Source organism: Contarinia nasturtii, unplaced genomic scaffold, assembly GCF_009176525.2.
Source record: "Contarinia nasturtii isolate CC-2019 unplaced genomic scaffold, AAFC_CNas_1.1 Cnas_scaffold_4692, whole genome shotgun sequence".
Taxonomy (NCBI): domain Eukaryota; kingdom Metazoa; phylum Arthropoda; class Insecta; order Diptera; family Cecidomyiidae; genus Contarinia; species Contarinia nasturtii.
Genome location: NW_022201978.1, coordinates 34,376 through 56,678, shown reverse-complemented (window position 1 = coordinate 56,678; position 22,303 = coordinate 34,376). Strand labels below are relative to the sequence as shown.

Here is a 22,303-nt window from a genome sequence, read left to right as displayed (position 1 = left end):
GAACGAATGTTGGGCCGAATTGTGGCTACATAAACCGTATAAAAGGATACAAAAGATTTTGCAACAAATCAGTTAGATGTTGAACGGTTGCGATTATGCTTTTCATTTAATTAGTTGATTCAAAGTAGGGTTTTAATTTAAAATCGACAAAAGCCTGTGGAACACACCGATAGAAAAAGTGCCATATAAATAAATATTATTTTTTATTGTCATAAACAATAATTTCAACGTTGCATACTCACATCAATTGAGTCAAATCCAAATGTGACAAAGTGATGTAAATTTAGAAAATGCATGATGATTGATTTTGCGCATTTATTAATCAGATGACAGTGTACTATTATTGTGTTCGACGTTTGATGAATTTATGAAGTGTTATTTGGATGATTTATTACTGATTTAAAACTTGATTGATATTTATTAAAACAATTGACAAAATGTCATGTGATTCGGATAGTGAGATAAACAGCATGAAAAATGTCAATTATTTTCGACGGTATTTGTCACAGGCAGGTGCTTTTCATTTCGAACTTATTTGCATTTAAAATTGAATAAAATTTGAGACAAAATTTTCAACCATCAAACCTTGAGTGCAACGAGGAAGAATAATTCAATGAATTGAAAATAATTTTCATCTGCTGTCGTTAACATATGCAATTCAAATCCAAATGATATAAGATTATTTTTGACAGGAGAGGCCGTCGACGAGGGGAGAGCGTCATAAGGAGAAATAATTTAAAACGATTCCTCCCGTCTCATGTTCTCAACATCAAAAAGTTGCTTTTTCATTCGAACATGTGATACGAAACATTTGAAAAAAAGTCGTTCACTCTCAGTCTTTTGCACTTGGCAAGTTGTGCACTTGAATCAATCAACGAGTCAATTGTCAAGGAAATTGCGTATTTTAAAACGTTTGTGTGCATCACTGGCATCATTTAAAACAAAACAAAACAAAAAAATAACGAGCAACATCAGTCTGATGAGTGAATATGTAATTTACATACTTATTTTAAAAATATACATTGACGGAAGAGCTGACGATAGCATTAAAATGTTGCCGCATACTTTGCGTCTTGTGTCGATTTGTTTCAGCTTGATAATATGTATGAATATGAATGCAATATAATGTGTAAAAAAGGGACGACAAAAAGACGCAAGTCGGGAAAAATGATGTTATTATGATGGGAAATCGATTGTTTATTTTCAATATTATTGTCTCAAAGCGTATTCAAATTTCCTTCAAAATATTCAAAAAAAAAAAAAAATCATCTTTGCTTCGTTAAAATTTGGTAAATTAAAGCAATCAATTTGCTATTTGCTCAATAGTTTGTGGCCACCACCGTCGAAAATATGCTGCAATTTGATATGGGTCTGTGCAATTTTTTCCCATTTTTGGTGATAGCTGCATTGGATAACACGGGAAAGAGTAAAAATCGTCATAATCTTGATGAAAAACTGTTCTTCTCATCAGTTCAGGCCAGTTGGATGGGTAGTATCGGTTACGTAACTGAGCCTATTGGAAGGTATATAAAAAAATGGATATATAAATATAAAAATGTAAATATTTTTTTATTTTTTTAGCATTTTATCAGCATTATTTACAGACGTATTGGGACGAAAAACGTCCATGATGATCGTGAATATACCGATTGTAATTGGATGGTGAGTTTTTTAAATCAATAATTTTCAACTCCATCAAAAAAAATCGACATTTTTTTAAGGTTTGACACGAGGTACCTTTCGCAATAAATAAATTTGTTTTTCAAAATAAAATTTTTGTAGGTTCATGATGTACAACGCAAGCAGCGTTTCGGACATTTTTGTGGCCAATTCGTAAGAAATCCTTTAGGAATTAATAGAAATATAAAAAAAATCCATTTAATCCATTCTTTTCATTAAAAGATTGCTGGGCCTCGGTGCTGGGCTTATGGAATCGCCGGTTATATTATATGTGGCCGAAGTTTGGTATGTCTTTTTTTGCCTTCTAAAATATTTTTCCATTTCGATAAAATATTATGTCATTTATCATTCTTAAAATCGTAAAATCGCAGTGAGCCGAAATTCAGAGGGATAATGGTAATTTCTTTTTTTTTTTGGTGATTGATTTTCTTCTAAAATGTGTGTTGTTTTTTCCTCTTTTTAAACCAGATCGCATATACCCACGTCGGATGGACGCTTGGAATGCTTTTTGTTTCGGTGTTGAATACATTGATGCCTTGGCGTATGGTAAATTTATTTCTTCGTTTATTGTTTGCATGTTGTTTATATCTTTTTACAAAATTTTGAAATATTGGTTTGATTAATAATTAATCGTCAATTAGGTTGCCTTAATTTGTATGACGTTACCCATTTTGACTGCAATTGCTCTTTTGTTTGTGCCAGAGACACCCCATTGGTTACTTTCTAAAAATCGTGTAAATGAGGCAGAAAAATCGGTAAATTCATTTTTTTATTGCAATATGATTTTTTATTCTCTTCACAATCATGGTGCGTTTTAGTTAGCCTGGCTGCGTGGATGGGTGCCAAAAGAGGCAGTAGCTGATGAGCTTCGGTCGTTGCAACGTTATTCAGAACGTTACAAATCATGCGGTGAATGTATCAAACAAAATCAAGAATGTTATCATCCGCCACCGACTCTCTTTGAAAAATTGAAAGAGCTCAAACGAAAACAAACGCTCAAGCCATTCTTCATTGTCATTTGCTTATTCATGATTGCACTATTTTCTGGCATATTTGCAATGACACCATTTATCGTTAAGATATTCAAAGCATACGACATCCCAATGCAAGAAGATCAAGCGGCGGCTTATTTAGCGGGGGCAAATAATTTGGGGAATGTCATCTTTTTGGTCTTGATTCGATTCATTGGGAAACGGAGATTGTATCTCACAATGCTTATGATCGTGCTTTTGTGCTCTGCCATCGTTTCGGGCTATGGATTTTGGATTTTACCTACTGGCTATAATTCGTTTGAATCGCCCAAGTTTTCATTAGATAACAAAGAAAACGGATACATTCCATTTGTTTGCATTCTTATTTGGAGTTTTTGTTCGTTCTGCGGTGTCAATATCATGCCATGGTAATTTCACTGAAAAAAATTATTTTCATATTTGCTGTTTGTGTCATGTTCAACTTTGAGAAAATCTCATTCAAAATGTTGATTCTTGCAGGCAAATGCTGTCGGAGGTATTCCCGTACAAGTAAGTTAATAAAAATCAGACTTTTTTCCCCGTTTTTTTTACTTTCAATGTGAAACGAATTAAGTTCGAACTTTTTTCAAAATGTCAACTTTTTATTACAATTTTTAAATAATTTCAAAAAAGAACGAGAGCAATATCAACAGGACTTACTGCTGCATTGAACTATGTGCTAAGGTATTAATTAAATAAAAACAACAGCGATTTGAATCTCTTTTCTGATTTTTTTTTTTTTTCAATTTTTTAGTTTCATTTCAATCAAAACTTATTACAACTTGGAGACAGCATTTTCACTGCCCGGTGTTGCGTTTTTCAACTGCATTATAATTGCGTTTGGTTTGGTACTAATGTATAACATTTTACCGGAAACTGAAAATCGCACACTCGAAGAGATTGAGTTACATTTTGCCGACAATTCGAAGAAAATCACGGATCGTATTATTGCACCGATGTGCACACAACAAAAAGACTATGATAAAAACAACGCTGAAATACAACTCAAACAAATTTCAGTCATTAAAAATGATGAGTTGCGAATAAACTACGGCAATGGCATTGCTAATCATATATTTCCAGAGAAAAGTTAGAACACACTGAATTTAAGCAATATAGTCTAGAGCTAACCAAATGAATGGTAAATGAATTTTGATTCAAGAGAAAGATCTTAAAGTTTAAAAAAAATTGGTTTTTACTCAATCACCATCAAAATTCTGAAAATGATTAAAGCCCAATTGAAGCGGGAGTGTAATAAACGAAAAAAATAGAAAATTCTCAGTCAATTTTTTTTTCGAAAAACTACAATAACGCCTTTATGTCGATCACGTTTCGACTTGGTGCCCGATAAAACAATGGCAGTTTAATGAATGATTCTGATACCAACTATGTTGCAAAGAGAAAAAATGCTTTATTTTAGAATTTCACTGTGATAATTGAAGTAGACTAGACTTAATTTGCTAGATTAAGTATATTTTTGTGACAATGTATAATAAATTTTCGCTTTTTTGCTTATAAAAACAGCCCAAATGACGTTTATTACCGCCTTTTTAGCGTTTGAAAGAAATTAACAATTGTTTCTGCGTCGAACAATTGTGCAATGCAATGAATGGCCATTGATTGTTAAGTAGCTATATAGAAATGACACGGTGAATGCGATTGTAAAAGGTACTTCACTCGTTAGTTGTTGAATAATTTCATTTTTCAATGTCATCAATGGGAATTAATTGACTGTTCATGAACTGATACTCAAAACTTTGTCTCTTCCGGTTTTCTCTAAAAAAATCACTTTTTGTTCACTCTCTTCTTCTATTCAAATAACTAGAAATTGTATTGAAGAATGCGTGGTTTTGGCATGAATGAAATTCATTTGATGCTAAATTTTAATTCGACTTACGTTCGCTTTTCAATGAAACCGGTTTTAATCAACAACACCTTACGAAAATTATTATTGAATGAACCGCTGTGTTTTGCGTCAATATTTTTATAGAGTTTAGGCTTTAGCAACGAATTGCAACGTATCTTTAGGGTGATAAATTAATATTTATACATCGAACCTTATGTAAATAACGAAGACACCGATAAGAAATTGTCTAGATACATTTCAACTGGATCTTCCAGTTAGTAGATAGTGATCGATGTTGGACCTAGAAGGAGAATTAATTTAACGCATTTTAATCGATTCATTATGATTTTGCCAAAATTTGACGGCAATATTGTCACAAACTTCGATTAGTACTCGGAATACGCATTAGAGGTGTTGTTAGTTACGGGCATGATCAGGCTTCGACTCAAACAGTGAAAAGTCAGTGAACTGTCACTGGGCTCGATTCACTAGGGAAGAACTTATTTTTATTTGTTTATTTATTTATTAGGAAAGTGAAGTAAGAGCTCTTTCTGTGCTCTTTCCGTAAATGTGAGAATTTCTCATTGAGAGGGCAATTCCAATTGAATATTCGTTATCATAAACCATCGGTTGACCATTTTCATAACTCATTTTTTTTCGGTGTATACGAACCGATTACGGCTCTTATTTTTATAGTCAAGTGCATGGCAAATTGAATGTCTAGTCAATCTCACTAACAGAGATGCTGTCATGCATATTCATTTAAAGGCGTTTCAGCGTTTTTTTTTTGTCTTAACCCATTCACATTTATCGTTCGTTTTGGCCTTCAAAGTAGTGCCATTTTTGTATGCCCACTTTTGTATACTTGTTTTTCCCCTGCTCGTTATCAGTTTTTTTTTCTCGATTCATTGTCACTTTTACTGTTTTTTGCGTAAATTTTTTTTTTTGAATGTGAAACTTTATTCTATAAATTAATGGCCATTTTAAATGAGCCCAATTTTAATCGAGTGTAAACTGTGCGTTGGTGCGGATCGTTAAAATTATTGCTGATTAACTGGGTTAATACAAACTAAAATCAGAACAGAACTGATACCAATTCAATTGAATTGAATCATTTTGATCGATAAATAAATTGTTGTTGAAATTGTGTTGCTTTAATTGGAATCGAATTTAATTTAATGAACAAAATAGCATAAACTTTAAAAAAAAACGGATTTTTCTGCAAACCGTACAGCATTTTGCGTAAATTCTCATATCGCAGCGAAATTTAATGCAAATCAGAAGAAAAGTAAATTTACAACGGTTTCTAAATATTCTGCCAATCAACGTGACGATTCAAGCGTTTATGTAGCATCATAATTGTATTCCGACTAATTGTTTAGTTCTCAATAGGATAAAGTTTCATCATCGGAATCTTTGATAATTTAAATAATAAGAGTCTAGAGAGGAGTTTGTTTTGAAATCATCAATACTTGTCTCGTTTTATTAATAATATTGATCGCTCAATAAAAATCAAAACAGTGCAGTGCATCATATTTTTTTTTGCTGTTACAAAAATAACTGGAATCAACTGGAAATAATTTGCGAGCAAGACAACATTTGCAACGAGACGCGAAACTTACACATTTAGTCTTGCTTTGTTTTTCATTCGAAGCACTTTGAAGTGGAACAACTGGACACGAGTGACTTCGAAAAAAAAACGACAATTTAAAAAAAAATACTTTTCATCAAAATTGTGAGTAATTGTGTGGATTTTATGAGATTTAATTTGGATTTTAATCTCTTTTTTTTATCGAAACACTTTTTGCAATTTCACCCACATCATAAATTTCATAAAAAAATATTCTGAACTCAATGAAATTTTAGCAAAAGTTCATTGATCCGACGATTTTTTTTTCAAATAATCACCGAATGTCTATAATAGCACCAAAATTTATATCCAAAAATAAATGGCGTAAGCATTTGTTTATTTTACTCAAGTGTTATTTGTTTACCATAAAAATTGTGATGTACAGTGCAATCAGTCAGTGTTTGTAAAAAAAATATGTAGCAATGCTAAAAAAAATCGTTGCTTGGAATACGTCGTTTTTGCGCATTCTTTCTTGCACATTTTCTTTCTTTTTTTCTAATATTTGCCCAAAGATTGGAAGAAGAGCTCCTTGCCGAAGAGCACTCAAAGCGATTGAACTATAAAATCATACTCAAAAGCCAAGACTCATAATAATAAGCACGTCAATCAGAGAATCATTTAAAAGGGTCTTCGTCACCACCAAGTGTGAGAGAGATAAGAATCAAATCACATGAAATTTGTAAAATGTGATGAGGATATGTGTATTGATCCGTTCGAAACCCTTAAGTCCATGAGCTTCCACATAAAGTTGGCTACAAAATGTTAGCCCATTCTTTCATTACGTCTCATTTTGGAGATATTTCACGTGTATTTATCATGCTTTCATGTTCAACGCATAGTTTTAAAACAAGGATATGGAAAAAATTGTGTAACATCGTCGCAACACGGCAAATCATTTAGTTGGGCTTCCCTTTTTCACGCACCTATCACGTGCTTATCTATCTAAATCAAAATTGATGTTACTTTTCCGCACACACATAGTGTGAAAGGGGAAAGTATTGTAATGGGTCAAAATTTACGACATCTCAAAAACATGTTTTCTGGACGTTTCTGAGGTCAGAGAACCCGAATCAGGCCGTTTTGAGCATGGTTGTTGTGGGTCTGTTCCACGTCGTACGTCGTACGTCGTACGTCGTACGTCGTACGTCGTACGTTGTCCGCCGTACGCAAAATTTGTCCATCGATTATCTCACCCCCCAGAAAAGTTATTTAAAATCTGACTTCACGGGATGATTGGGGGTCCCCAGGAATAGAAATCATCAGATTTTGAGCGACTTTGGTTGATGGAAAAAAATTCCATGCCTGGAGTGATACCTATGAAAAAGAGTCCAATTTTCGTCCAAAAGTCATACTTAATGTAGACTTAAACACTCAAAAATATGTATTGGGGGGTTTTTTGGCACGAGAAAACCGAATCCGACGTTAGTTTTGAGATACAATCAATTTTTAATACAGTTTCCTTGAAAAAATCACAAAAAATTTGGATTTTTGTATGGGAGCCATGCCTGTATGCTACCTTAATGACGTGAAACTTTGCACAGACTATTTTTTACACAAAAAAATAACATTCTGAAAATTTGAAGAGATTTCAATTAAAATAAGGGGTACCTCCCATACAAAATTTTCAATTGGCTCAAAAACGAATATTTTGTATGGGAGGTACTCTTGATTTTGGTTGAAATTTCTCCAAACCCTCCGAATGTTATTTGTGAAAAAAATAACCTGTGCAAAGTTTCACGCCATTAAGGTAGCATACAGACATGGCTCCCATACAAAAATCCAAATTTGTTGTGACTTTAGTTATGAAAAGTGTTTCAAAAATAATCTTTATGGCAAAATTAACGTCAGACATATTTTTATAGTATTTTGTTGGAAAATAGAATACTTTCAAATGTCGTACAAATGGGTTCATCATGAAAGTGTGAAAAATCTTTTCTTGGCTACTTCTGCTATTAAATTAAAGAATATTTCGTTGCCAAAGTTGAAAAATATTTTTTGGTCTCGAACTTTACGCCGCTTGAAAGACTTGAAGAATCGAGCAAATATTATTTTGAACTTTCTTAATAAAATACGCAACTACCACCGTGCGGAAAAGTTCGTCTTACTCCCGTAAGACTCTTTATTTCAATTACGATTTATTCTCTTCAAATATCCCATATGGAATTATTGCATACGTTTATGGTTTGGCGAACCGCGACCATAAAACGATTGACGTTCAAATTTCCTAACATGTTTTTTTACATGTTTCTATGTATCTTATCAAATGGCCGTTAAAACGTATCTAAGCGTTCGGTTTTAAATGTCATGATGTGCAAGATTGTTCTGCAATGAAAATATTTCAGATAAAAATGCAATTAAAATGGAATTTCAGATAACGCAAAACCGAACAAAAGAATAGAAAAAAAATCGTTTCCGATTTAACAAAGATTCATTGTCATGCCATCCATTGTTGGGCATTCAACGCCAGACTAAAAGCCAACTTTTATCATTCTAAACAAATCAACATAGTGATCAATCTAATTTGCCGCACATCAATCATTCAAATTCATAAACTGGAATGCTGTTCACGCTCTAATAATAGAGATTTTAATTCAATAAACAAGTTTTGTGTAATAAATCTGTTTATTTCATTGTACAGTGAGAACAATGTCGATCGATATAAAAAGTGAGAAACAAAGCAAGAGAGATGGGAGGGAAAAGGTGGACAAATTTCGGCGATTCGCCGCTCAGGTGAGATTTTGTTTTGAAACAACGACCCGAATGTAAGAACGACTGGCTGAGCCAGACCAAATGACATTCTTTCAGACTCAAGGTCATATTTTTCAGATTTAACAGTAAAAAATTGAATTCTATTTGATTTTGTTCATTTGAATAGTTTATCGCAACAACAGCCGAAAATTTGCTGTTATTTGATATGGGCTGTTGTCACGCTTTCCCCTTCTTAATAATAGGTTAGTGACCTTCATAGGTCAGTTAAATCGTGTTTAAATAATAGGTCTTTCTAATTTATTATTTTATATTTTTATTATTTTTTATAGCTGCTCTCACCGGCCTAACCAATAAACACAATTTAAACGAAACACTCTCCGTTACGGCAGTTGAGGCATCTTGGTTGGGTAAATATTTCAATTGAAAAACTAAACAAAATCAACCAATTTAAATGCATCTAAAATATTTATTCGACTGATTGATTGAATTGGTTTGATTGAAAATCTAAATTATTAGAAAAAAACTTTGACTAAAACGAGTCTCTTGATTTTTTTTTATTACTAGCAAGCATTGGGTTTGTTTTCGAAATTTGCGGAAGTATTTTTTCAGCGCTTATCACTGGTACGCATAAATGATAAGTTTTCGCACCTCGTATAGGCACATGAAGCACTTTTTTTTATTAAATGTCAATTAAATTATATCTGAATTGACTTCAATGAAAGATAACACACATTTTTTTCTTCCGCCAATTTTTAGACGCACTGGGTCGAAAATTTGCGATGATGATCGTGAACGTTCCACTCGTGATCGCCTGGTGAGTTTTTTTATAATATCAATCATTTTCAACTTAATTCCATGAAGAAAAAAAAATCGAACGTTTTTCAAGGTTTGACACGGAGTGTCACAAAATGTGTTTTTCAAAATCAAAATTGATTGTCTTTAATAATAGAGATTTTAATTTTAATTAAAGGTTTATGATGTATACTGCCTCAAACACTTTTCATATTTTCATTGCCAGCATTTTACTTGGTCTAGGTGCTGGTGAGTGCTTTTGAACTTTCTGATTATGAAATTCGACCATTTTTACACTCTTACATTTGTTACACCACGCTATTTTACTTTTTAAGGATTGATGGAATCACCGATCATCACTTATGTTGGGGAAATTTGGTAAATTTTTACTTCAATTCAAATAAAATTCGATTTAGATATGACAAATAATGGCTATAATTATCGATGCGATCAGCGAACCGACATTTAGAGGCGTGATGGTCGCTTACACACACGTTGGTTGGTCACTTGGAATGATTTTGGTTGCCACTTTGAACACATTGATGCCTTGGCGGATGGTAGATTATTTTACGTTATATTACAAAGAAAGCAATTTTATTCTTTTCTCTTTATTCTGTTCCGAAGGTGGGTCTTGTTTGTATGATTGTCCCAATATTTACAACAATCGCGCTTAGTATAGTGCCCGAAACTCCACTCTGGCTACTTTCCAGAAACCGCCAAGAAGACGCATTGAAAAGTCTTCGGTGGTTGCGTGGCTGGGTTCACAAAGAATCGGTGAATCAAGAGTTCCAAGAGCTACAACGCTACAGCGAACGTTACAAGTCGTGCGAAGTGTGTATCAAAAAAGATCTAAAATGTAGTCATCCATTGCCAACATTCTACGAAAGACTTCAAGAATTAAAGCGAAAACCAACACTCAAGCCGTTTACCATTGTGATGATCCTGTTCGTTATATCATCATTTGTGTCAACTTTCAGCATGTCATCGTATATTGTACAAATTTTGAAAGCCTACAATGTACCAATGGAACCTGATCAAGCGGCGGCTGTGCTGTCATATGTCAATAACCTGGGCAATATTTCATTTTTGTGTTTGATTCGTTTCACTGGAAAGCGATATCTGTACTTAACAATGATGACACTGCTGCTTTTGAGTGCCGTGACACTTTGCGCATATGGATTTTTAATCTTGCCAAATGGATACACTTCGTTTCCGGATCTTACTCCAAACTTTGCATTAGAAAACAAAACACTTGGTTACATACCGTTTTTCTGCATCATAGTCACCAATTTCTGCATGTATTGTGGTATAAACGCGATGCCATGGTCAGTTTTTTTCAGTTTTATTTTTATGATATTTCACATTTACTGTTTGTGTCACTTTCAAGTTTCATTTAAAATTCGTTTTTTTCGCTTCTTGCAGGCAAATGATTTCGGAAGTGTTTCCATACAAGTAAGTTAATAAAAAAAATCGGCCTTTTTTCCCGTTCTTTTGACCTTCAATGTGTTACTCGAACTTTTTTCAAAATGTCAACTTTTTATTACAATTTTTATATAATTTCAAGAACGCGTGGAATGGCCACAGGACTTACTGCTGCATTGAGCTATGTGCTTAGCTTCGTTTCAACAAAAACGTTCTATAGTTTGGACACAACGCTATCCATGCCGGGCGTAGCTTTGTTCAACTGCATTATGATTGTATTTGGTTTGATATCGATGTACAAAATATTGCCGGAAACTGAAAATCGCACATTGGAGGACATTGAAATGCATTTTGCGGACAATTCGAAGAAAATAACCGATCGTAAAATTGACCAGATGTATCCAGATGCGAACGTAAAAGAAAGCAATGAAATGCCAACGAGATCCAGTTCAATTGTTGGCATTGACGAACAATTTAAACCGAATAATTAACATAGCTGTGATAATTATGGATTTTTTTTAACTTTTCAAGTTAGATAGTTTAAGACAGTTTAGAAACAGAAAATATGCAATTTTTATAGATTTTTTTAGATAGTAACGACAAGTTTTTTTTTTCAACATTTGTTTGGAGATTTTCTCAAACATTTCGTTTGTTATATATATATATATATATATATATATGCCAATGACCTAAGGTAATAGAATGGTGAATGCGTTCACACAATAAAAATTGTCATTTGTTGACTCTTGATAACACACATATACCACTATTTATATATATTCAAAATAACTTTTTTTTTTTCATACAAAATAAAGACAAACATTGTTTTGAAATTTGATCGATTTAACACAAAATAAAGCAGACGATCCAATTGCAGACAATTTATTTAAATTAATGAGCTTACTGGTTTCATTTGGATACGATTGAATTTATGAAAGGAAAAATGCAGAACAAAAGATATCGCTCGCTCTATTTCGATGTTCATTCATATAAATTTACTCAAATGTCAATTCGTACAGTACTGCTCAAAAATATTAGAACAAAATACAAAAATACATTTTTTTATATATCATTCATTAACAAACATTTGTTTATTTGCATTAATTTTATACGTTTAACGTTGCTATATAATTACAAAAATTAAAGCAAATAAACGAAGGTTTTTGTTAATAAATGATGTAATATATCGAAAAAAATGTATTTTTTTATTTTTGTTCTAAAACTTTTGAGTAGTACTGTACATACTCGCAATCGGTGCTTCTGCGAATCACTTTTTACGGCGAAGAATTTGATGCCATGCCTGAGCACATGATGTGATTTTTTCTCGCATTGTCTTGTCTTTCCGAAATTTATACTTTTTTTGGAATGCATTTTTGGGTTACTTTATGAATTGCCCCAAAAAAAAGCCATTATCAACGCAATAAAAAGAAGTCCAAAGACTGTAACACGCATCAAAATCGAATTGGGTTTTGAGTGCGTGCACTTTTCAAAATAAAAACGATCACTTGTTTTGCTTTACGTATGCATTGGCTATCAGTGGCCTAAAAATTCCAAGCAAATCAATATGAACATAAACTTTGGAATTGTTCAAAGAAAAAAAGTGATTTGTGTATTCAAACATTTTTGCAATCAGCATTATTGACGCGTAATCAAAAGTGTCATGTTACTTTGGTTTCTTACTTTTCAAATGTTTGCTTCGAGTCACATTTGCTGATGCAGCACAAAAATACGAGGAATTATGGTTTAATTAATAATCTGCAACTTGATAGGCTTCACATTTGCTTCAAAACCAGTGACGATTTAACATTTACTTTGGTGATCGGTGCCAATTCATTAAATTAACAGTGATAGAGACAGAAATAATGAAAGCGTCTCAATCAAATGGTAATTTTTTTTTTTCGTTATTAAATTGAATATTTTTTCCTTTCTTTGGTGATTTTTGGATTAAATTCGAGATTTTTTGAAAGTTTTGTCCAAATTTTTAAAGTCTTTCAAAAGTGTTTTTCTTTTTCAACGATTTTCCTTCTCAAATTTCTGTTTGTTTCTTTCTTAAAAATAGATAACGAGCAGTTGCTAATATGCAACGTTCGATCGGCAGGAACGAAGCGAATTTTATTCATCATTGGAAGTTTGTGCATTTGTTTTGTGCTAGTGCTGTTTTTCTTACTGAACAATGTTGAAATGGTTGAAACAAAAGAGCGTCTTAAAAGATCGACGATTGAAAAAGTTGACTTCAATAATGTCAATCAAGTGCGTAAATTCGATGGCCAAAGAAGTGAATTTGGACACCGTCAAAAGCGATTTTCGTCGGTTGATCCCGTCCACTTCGAAATACCCGTGCAACAAAAAGGTTTAAGAACAAAACGATTGACCGAAAATTTACAACAGTTAAAAGTGCAATATCAGCTCTGTAAAAAGTCCAGTGCCGACAAACGTGAATGTGACAAATATTTCAATGAAATGGTTAAAATAAGTGAAGCGATTAATCACGAGATTAAAACGCTCGGTGAAGGTGATCAAGATTTTCAAACCGTTCATCAAGAAATTGTTCAGCGCGAATTACCATTGCCGCCGTGGCCGGAACCAGTTGGAGAACCTCTTAATGAAGTGAATCAAGAAGAAAAAGTGCCACATAATATGAAATCGTTTACACATTTTCCACGCATTCATGAAGAATTAGATAAAAAACGAATGAATTTATGGAATGTTGATGATACACCAAAATCACCACAAAAAATGCCAAGACCACCAGCACCGGATCGTTTGTTAGCTCCGAATTTTCATCCAAGTCGCTTACAATCATCACATGCTACGTTTCGTGATAATGAGAAAATCAATCAGCTGAAAAATCTAAATGTTGGTGGTAAGTGTTTGACAGTTTTAATCCAGAAGAAGGCTTAATTTTTAACAATTTATAAAAACAAAAAATCTCAAGGAAAGATAGTCTTTTAGCGTCGGATCGCAAATTTTAACGAAACACTGAGTCCGAAATATTTTTATTAATCTTTTTTATCATACATAGACCAAAATGGTCAAATTATGCAGTTGTGTGAACAGTTAATCCGTAGTCAAAATGCACACTCGGATCAATCGGCTTCAGGCGGCAATTTGCCTGGACCCACATCAAGCGGATTTGTCACGAACAACGTTCAACCTTATAATAACCAGAATTTCCAAAACCAAATACCAAATACAAATCAAAATTTCCCATCACCACCACAACAACAGCAGCAACCGCAGCAAAAACTGCAACCGCAGCAGCAAATACAGCAACAATTTAGTCCCATAGGTGGTATGTTGACCTTTCGATTGACGATCCAATTTAAATTTGTTATTGTTGCATAATTGCGTTATTCAATGAATGTGCTGAGAAATTGCAAATTTGGTTTCAAATATTTATTATTTATTTTTTTGGTGCGAACAACAACATTTAGTTGCATTAATTAGAACACTTTTTTCCCGAATTCATTAATTCATTGATATCGTCTGAATTGATTTGATAGCTGTTGGGCCAGTATTTGTGCGTTCCAATCCAATTTCGACTCCCGTATGCATGTTCCCACATTGCCAGCATCTACAATCAGTGCAGACCGTACCAGTTGGCCAAAGTATGTTTTTACCCCAACAACAGTTCATAGCGCCGCAGCAACAGTTTATTTCACCGGTTACAGGTGGCGGTGCGAATCGTAAGATTTTCCGATCAAAAAAAAAGTTAAGACAATTTTATTTCAGTTTTTTTTTTTACCTTTCCAGGAGTTATTTTGGTTAATTCAAATACGCAGCAATTCGCAACCACGTCACCGAGTGGTATGGGGTGAGTGAATAAAACAAATCAAACCGAATATATTTTTCACCTTGAATCTCCTTTCGTAGTTTTGTTCAGCTCGTAAGTCCGCCACTTCAAGCCCGATCCGAATCGCCAGCCGATGAATCGGATGATTGTCCACATTCAGCGAAGCACCAATTTCAAAATACCACAAAAATATCGTCGAAACTAAAAAGTGCCAAACAGAGTTTGTGTTTTTCTTTCGATATTAACATTCGATTTGGAATTCTAATGTTCTCAATCTCTATCAAATAGGTTCCGGACAACCATTTATATCGTTTCTGAATCAAATGGTGCCGAACAACACCATAAGTCCGTTTAATACATGCAAAGAAGGTGAAACATCATGTATAAATTCGCATCAATGTGTTATAAATGAAAAATGGTGTGACGGTGTGGTTGATTGCTTGGACGCCAGCGATGAAACATCGTGTTCATGTGTGTCTCGCTTGAATTCCGATAAAATTTGTGACGGATATTTGGATTGTCCTTTGGGTGCCGATGAAATTGGATGTTTTGGCTGCAACAAACACTCATATTCGTGCTACAACAATGCTGACGACTATCAACACTCGAAAACCGCATTGGGCGCCATGTGTTTCACTTTGGATCAGAAATGGTAAAAAAGTCTTTTTCATTCAAATTTGGTTCAAATAACAAACAAAAAAAACAATTTTTCCAGCGATGGTTTCACAGATTGTTTGAACGGAAAGGACGAAGAGGATTGTTCAATGCTTATCAAGCACATTGGATTGCATACGGTATGTGAAGAGGACAAATTTTAATCATTTTTCATACTGATTTCGTTGCTTTTTGGTTGTAGTCGTTTATGGTGCCGAACACCGAAGGTGTTTTATATCGAAACTACCGAGGACGTTGGTATCCGGTGTGTGAGTATTCCTTGAATTGGGCCAAAGACGCATGCGAATCCGAAATGGGTGAACTGTCCGGGTAAATTGTTCACATTTCTTAAGATTACTTCATTTATTTAAAAAAAAAACGCGCATATTTTCCAGATTTCCAGAAGTTCAAAGTCATTTGGGCCTATTGCCGGGCAAATTTATTTCATTGTCTTCGCACGATGAGAGGGAACATTTATCGAATCGGATTCGCTTTTCGGATACTTGTCCCACTCAAAAAGGACGAGATATTCATATTCGAGTCAAGTGTCCACCGATGAAATGTGGTAGCATTAAAAAACCGTTGTCGAATCTACCGAATCTTCGTATTCGAAATGAAAATGAGCGCCACAAACGTGATGAATATCTACGAATCGTTGGCGGAGACCGATCTGGACCCCATAGTTGGCCATACATTGTTGCCATTTACAAAGACGGAAAGTTCCATTGTGGTGGTACGGTTTTCAACGAGTTTTGGGTAATTTATTATTTGGAATTTTTCTGATTTATTATTTTAAATCCACCGCAAATTTGAAAAGTTTGATTAAAAAAAACTGTTCTTCTGAATAGATCCTTTCGGCTGCTCATTGTGCGATGAAAGCGGGTAGAAATTACTATGAAGTGCATGCCGGTTTGCTTCGTCGGTATAGTTTTGCGCCCGAGGTTCAAATCCGAAAGGTTGATGCTGTTATTGTGAATGATGGTTTTGATCGATTTGGTAATCTCATTTTTTTTTTCAATAATTTTCCCATCCCATTCAATTAACTGATGAAAAAAAAATGCATTTTTAACATCCAGAAATGTTGAACGATGTCTCACTGTTCCGCATGGAAAAGCCATTGAATTTCAATCGATGGATACGACCAATTTGTTTACCATCTCCTGAACGAGTTACCAATCAAATGGATCCGAATTGGATGGACGGACCACCGCCGGGAACCACTTGTACTGTTGTAAGCATTATTTTGATTTCTAACATTTCTGGTTTTGAAATATTTATTCTAACTCATGTGTGGACTTTTTGAAGGTTGGCTGGGGTGCATTATCCGAGGGTGGATCGAGTCGTAAGTTTGGATGATTATCTTTCTACTGAATTGTTTCTCATCTTTTCATATTTTTTTTTGTATTAAGCCGACAATTTGGAAGAAGTGAATGTACCAATAATGAAGAATTGTAAGACATCAGTTGACATCAGTGGCAATGAGATTTGTGCTGGTGAAAAAGATGGTGGCCACGATGCTTGTCAGGGCGACAGTGGAGGACCATTAATATGCCGAAGTAATTTGGATCCAAACGAATTTTATCTTGCTGGTATTGTAAGTCATGGTGAGGGATGTGCTCGACGCAATGAACCTGGTGTTTATACACGTGTCGCCTTGTATATTGACTGGGTCAATACAATGATCAATTCAGATCTTCGAACAACCGCCGCTTTTACAAAACGTGAATGTCCTGGTTTCACGTGTGTTTGGAGTGGTCGCTGCATTTCAAAGGAATTTGTTTGTAACGGTCAAGTCGATTGTTTGAATGGCGAAGATGAATTGAATTGTGCATTCCACCCGGGTGGTAGACCGAGGAAGAGAGTTGGCAGAGAGAAAACCGATGACCATGAACTTCCTGAAGGCGGCGGAAATTCAGATATACCACGTGGTCAACTTGATCAGAAAAAGAAATCAAGCACAAAAGCTCCAGCCACTGTCGCTACAACTACAGAAGCATCTGCCGCCGTGAGGCCGATCGCTTCGACAACAGAAGTATTAACAACCGAAGCACCTGACACTGTGAAACCGGTTGCTACGACTACGTCAGCACCTGTCACTGTAGCGCCGCTTCGCACGACAACGGAAGCACGTGTGACCGTGAAACCCATTCCTTCAACAACAGAAGCGTTAATCACCGAAGCACCTGTCACCGTAAAACCTATCGCTACGATTGCGTCAGCACCTGTCACTGTAGCGCCGATTCGTACGACAACGGAAGCACGTGTGACCGTGAAGCCCATTCCTTCGACAACAGAAGCGTTAATCACCGAAGCACCTGTCACCGTAAAACCTATCGCTACGACTGCGTCAGTACCTATCACTGTAGCGCCGATTCTGACGACAACGGAACCACCTGTCACCGTGGGACCGATTTCTACAACAACAGAACCCATTGAACCGGTTCTTCCAATCACTCCAGTAACTGACACACCTACTGCAACTACAACGGTTGCTAATCACCCAGAAAAATTGAATACCACCCTTCCTTCAGTAAAAACGAAACGCAAAACAACTACTGAAGATATAAACATCACATCAACCCCTGTTCCCCTTGTGACGACTACAAAGAGTCCGAAACATTCAAGTTCAATTGAAAAGCCAGCCGATTCAGGTCCATCGGTATTTGATCAAGAAGACCTGGGCCCAACGAAAGCAACCGATTTACGAAACGGCACGCTTGAAACGACTACAGAAGGATTTATAATCCCTGAAGCTAAAGAAGGCGCCAACATTTTCATATGTAAAAAGTGAGTGATTTTGATGAATTTTAACTTTTTTTGTGGTTTTAAATAATTATTTTTTATATTTAGCATTACCCAAACGATAGACATTGCAATGCGATGCGATAGAAACGATGACTGTGAAGACGGCACCGATGAACAAAACTGTTCTTGTCGGGATATATTGAAAGTGAGGAGTAAAAATGAGTGAAAATTGTTTATATTTTATCATTAATCAATTCGAATTGTTCATTTTCAGAATGGTTATGCTCATTTGATTTGCGACAAGCATGTCGATTGTTTGGATCTCTCCGACGAAAAAGGTTGTTCTTTGTGCAAGAAAGATGAATTCGAATGTCGAAAATCAAAACAGTGCATTCCAAAAGATCAGCAGTGTGACGGACACGAGGATTGTAAATTTGGCGAAGACGAGCAGGAATGCAGTAAGTGATCATTTGAATGTTTCAAATATATTCGAATTTTTACATTTTTTCTTTCTTCTTTCCAGTTGCTTTGACCGATGGTAAAGTGGTCTTAATGGATGCCGAATTGAAACCAGCCTTAAGACATGAGGGAGTTTTATGTGAAAATGCGAATGGCAGATGGTCGGTGCGATGCGTCCGACGAATGGAACCTCAGAAAAACTCTGAATTGGCTGGCGAAACGTGTACACTTCTAGGTTTTAGCGGATATGTTTCGCACAATGTCATCATGGTCAATAAAGACGGTGACTTTAAACCAAAGCCGAGAGATCACAATCACCGAGTTAACTTTATGCGGTAAATTTATTTGGAATAAATGTCATTTTTTGTTGAATTTCTTGAACATTTTTGGTTTTTTCAGGCAAACAGTTTTTGATCGTCATTCAATGCCTCGATTCATGTTCAAAAGAAGCTTAGACATCAATAAATTTTTGCATGCGTCACAAGACGATGATGATCTTAACATGTCCGATATTATTGTTGGGGCACCGCGTGAATGCTTTGCGTTATCGATCCAATGTGTTCCACATATGGTGATGCCAATTATAAATCCAACCCCAGGCGAGCTCTTACCAAGTGATAACAAAACATCACCACCAACATCAACAATTACACCTGTGACAACACCGAAACCAACGGCACACCCAACGGAACCACAACAATCGAAACCAATTGAACCGGTCATACAACCCGAAAAAGTGCCAAATATTATTGTTCCGATTCCGGCAAATGATACACAAGAGGACATAATTGTTGACAACTTCAGTGCACCATGGATTGCAAGTATTTTCATTGATGGCGATTTATCAAGCATTGGCGTTTTACTGGATCGGTATTGGGTGTTGAGCGAGAAAACAGTCATCGATTCGGTCAAGTATGGCATTTTTATTTGAAAAACAGTGGAATTTTCTAAAAGAATCGAAAAATTTCCAAAATAATTGTATTTTTCGCCATTTTTATTTTCTTTCATCATTTTTTTCTTTTCAATTTTTTTTACAATTATAGTTTGGACCAACATGTAATCAATGTTATTTTAGGACATTCGAAGAGTCCACCCAACGTTTTAACGCTAACCGAGCAGATAATTCGTGTCGATTGTGTTCGCGCCTTGCACAATTCGACTTCCGCAATTTTATTGCATTTAGCCAATTCACCGAAATTTGATCGATACACGTTGCCAACGTTTTTATCGCCACGGTAATTATCATCCTGAAAATGTTGAGAGAGAGAAAAAAAAATCAATATTTTATCGTGACATTTTCTTTGAATTTAGCATCGATAAAAATGATGAGGATTGTGCTGCCATTACGCATGGGCCGACTGGAGGTTTTGTCAGTATTCCAATCGTACGAAATGAGACCGATTGTCCAGATGAACAAAGCAATTGCTACCAAACCGAAGAACTGATTGAAAATATAAAATGCGATGGATTTGGTATGTGTCTTCATTACTTTTTTCATGCTGTGAAGAGACACTCATTTCAATCAAATTCAATCCATTTCAGATGCATCCAAATACGGATTAGTTGTTTGTCGATCAGAACAAAATAACACATACTATCCGATTTCAATTTTCTCACACGATGACGGGCTATGCACCTTTAATAATTTGACACAAATTCAGCCACTGGAATATAGTTACCGAAGCATTGAATCGATTTTGAGTAAGAATACTTTCTCTTTCAAAGGAAATTCCACAAAAAAGGCTTAAAATACAACCAAAGTTAATAACTAATTGATTTTCAGATTGGCCATTGTGTTCGTATAAAAAAGAGATGCCAGCCTGCTCAGGCCACCGTTGCCCATTGGGCGAATGCATTAGCAATGAAAGAGTTTGTGACAAAACGCCCGACTGCGTAGACGGCAGCGATGAACACGAAGAATTGTGCCGGAAAAAGAAGAAATGTACACCACAAGAACTGCAATGTGGCGACGGCACCTGCGTGTCCAAAACAAAGTTTTGCGATCGAGTGGCAGACTGTAAAGATCTCAGTGATGAACCAAAGGGATGCACTTGTTTCCAATATTTCGAGTGAGTTCAACAAGACAAATCCATTTTTTTTCAAGACATTCATTGACAACTCGTACATTGATAGATTAACAGATCCACGGAAAATTTGTAATGGAATTCCCGACTGCCATGATAAGTCGGATGAGAACCTGAATTGCCCATGTCGACGAGAGAGTTTCCGATGCGGAGAGTAAGTTTGCAACTAATTTCGATTTTGAAACGAAGAAAAAATTATTTTGATTTTCTCTCTCCAAACAGTTCCGGCATGTGTGTTCCGCCTCAGTTTGTCTGTGATGGACAATCCGACTGTCCCAGTGGCGAAGACGAGCAATCTTGTCATGGCGTTGAAGAAGGATATGAAAACAGGTGAGCAAAGCGTGAAGTAGCATCAAATTGAAGGGCATTTGATTTTTGTTCTCTCTTTTTTCAGCGGATATTACCGTGTTATTGAGCGATCGGCTGGCGAATGGCAGACAAAATGCTTATGGAAAGCGCATCCAAATCCTCCATCAAAAGTGGAACTTAAACATATATGCAATGAATTGGGTTTCGTAAATGCAACAAATATTCAGTATCATCTTTTGGACACTGCAAAAGAGGACACACCGAAATATCCACAGAAATCCACCAAAGTTATTTGGAAAAATGTATTTTCCGTTGTTCAGTTGAACGACAAATTTCGTTTGACAAAAGTTAATCACGGCCCAAAAACCATTCAACACGTTCATTGGGACGATAACGACAAATCGAATTGTTATCAGCTTGAAATTAGCTGTGCTTAAGACATCTGACTTTCTTTCTCTTTTAAAATGAATAAATCTATTGCTTTTTTACCTTTTTTCGTGCATAAATTCGGTTGTTTTGATTAATAAGGGGAAACTCTGCTTTCCGAGAATGTGGTGGACGGTAAGTGATCGGATCTATTCATGAAACAAACATGATTTCATTTGGTGGTTTCTCCCGACGAATTTCATAAGTTGCACCGTAAATCTCAATGACAAAACATCAAATTTAATGCTGCAAATATGTGACTTTGATACAACGTATCCAAATTATCTAAAGATTAAGCTAGAAAGAAGCATTTTATAGTGCTTCTGGTTCTTCTTAATTGTAAACAAAACGTTAATACATTTGCTTGAGATATTGTTTCTTTAATTTAATTAATTTTTTAAAAAAATCGGTCAAAATTCTTGTACAGACTTAATTATGGTGTTGTTTTCATGTTCACTTGGAGAATTTATAAGTCATCTTTATTATTCCTTTTTGAAATGGCAATTTTTCGGTCGGTGAATTTCTTCGAATTATCGGCGAAATGCATTTCGATGTCCTCTAGCGAACGATTTTCGGTTTCTGGCAAGATTTTATACATTAGCACCAGACCAACGGCAATAACGATGGAATTAAACAACGCGACTCCGCTCAGTGAAAATGTCGTCTCCAAATTGTAATAAGTTTTGGTTGAAATGAAGCTAAAAATTGACGTGTTGATAAAATTATAAATGAGAAGAAACAGAA

General features: G+C 35.2%; 3 protein-coding genes across 4 annotated transcripts; all 3 read left to right on the top strand.

Annotated features, from left to right (window-relative positions):
• Positions 1 to 170: 170 nt before the first annotated feature.
• LOC116351116 (facilitated trehalose transporter Tret1-like) lies at positions 171 to 4,210 on the top strand. 2 transcript variants are annotated; one of them, XM_031783173.1, is made up of 12 exons: positions 171 to 513; positions 1,327 to 1,523; positions 1,582 to 1,662; positions 1,783 to 1,833; positions 1,903 to 1,965; positions 2,052 to 2,076; positions 2,149 to 2,226; positions 2,322 to 2,435; positions 2,499 to 3,079; positions 3,171 to 3,200; positions 3,324 to 3,374; positions 3,445 to 4,210. In XM_031783173.1, the coding sequence occupies exons 1-12, from the start codon at positions 478 to 480 to the stop codon at positions 3,782 to 3,784; spliced, it is 1,647 nt and encodes a 548-aa protein (XP_031639033.1). In that variant the 5' UTR covers positions 171 to 477; the 3' UTR covers positions 3,785 to 4,210. The 2 variants fall into 2 exon arrangements, with proteins under 2 accessions (XP_031639033.1, XP_031639032.1); XM_031783172.1 differs by having other exon boundaries at positions 173 to 509.
• A 1,846-nt stretch (positions 4,211 to 6,056) lies between these two features.
• LOC116351117 (facilitated trehalose transporter Tret1-2 homolog) lies at positions 6,057 to 11,939 on the top strand. Its single transcript, XM_031783174.1, has 12 exons — positions 6,057 to 6,271; positions 8,805 to 8,896; positions 9,042 to 9,117; positions 9,205 to 9,282; positions 9,440 to 9,496; positions 9,632 to 9,689; positions 9,846 to 9,916; positions 10,003 to 10,045; positions 10,122 to 10,224; positions 10,292 to 10,992; positions 11,090 to 11,119; positions 11,232 to 11,939. The coding sequence occupies exons 2-12, from the start codon at positions 8,813 to 8,815 to the stop codon at positions 11,578 to 11,580; spliced, it is 1,650 nt and encodes a 549-aa protein (XP_031639034.1). The 5' UTR covers positions 6,057 to 6,271; positions 8,805 to 8,812; the 3' UTR covers positions 11,581 to 11,939.
• Positions 11,940 to 12,885: 946 nt separating this feature from the next.
• LOC116351118 (serine protease nudel-like) lies at positions 12,886 to 21,639 on the top strand. Its single transcript, XM_031783175.1, has 25 exons — positions 12,886 to 12,973; positions 13,149 to 13,952; positions 14,112 to 14,381; positions 14,593 to 14,775; positions 14,843 to 14,903; positions 14,963 to 15,102; positions 15,171 to 15,534; positions 15,598 to 15,676; positions 15,739 to 15,866; positions 15,932 to 16,292; positions 16,385 to 16,532; positions 16,613 to 16,767; positions 16,842 to 16,878; positions 16,946 to 18,323; positions 18,387 to 18,486; positions 18,556 to 18,739; positions 18,805 to 19,075; positions 19,140 to 19,652; positions 19,784 to 19,975; positions 20,052 to 20,212; positions 20,283 to 20,441; positions 20,524 to 20,809; positions 20,874 to 20,978; positions 21,047 to 21,154; positions 21,219 to 21,639. Exons 1-25 carry the CDS (start codon positions 12,952 to 12,954, stop codon positions 21,568 to 21,570), a joined length of 6,561 nt encoding a protein of 2,186 aa, XP_031639035.1. The 5' UTR covers positions 12,886 to 12,951; the 3' UTR covers positions 21,571 to 21,639.
• The last annotated feature ends 664 nt before the right edge of the window (positions 21,640 to 22,303 follow it).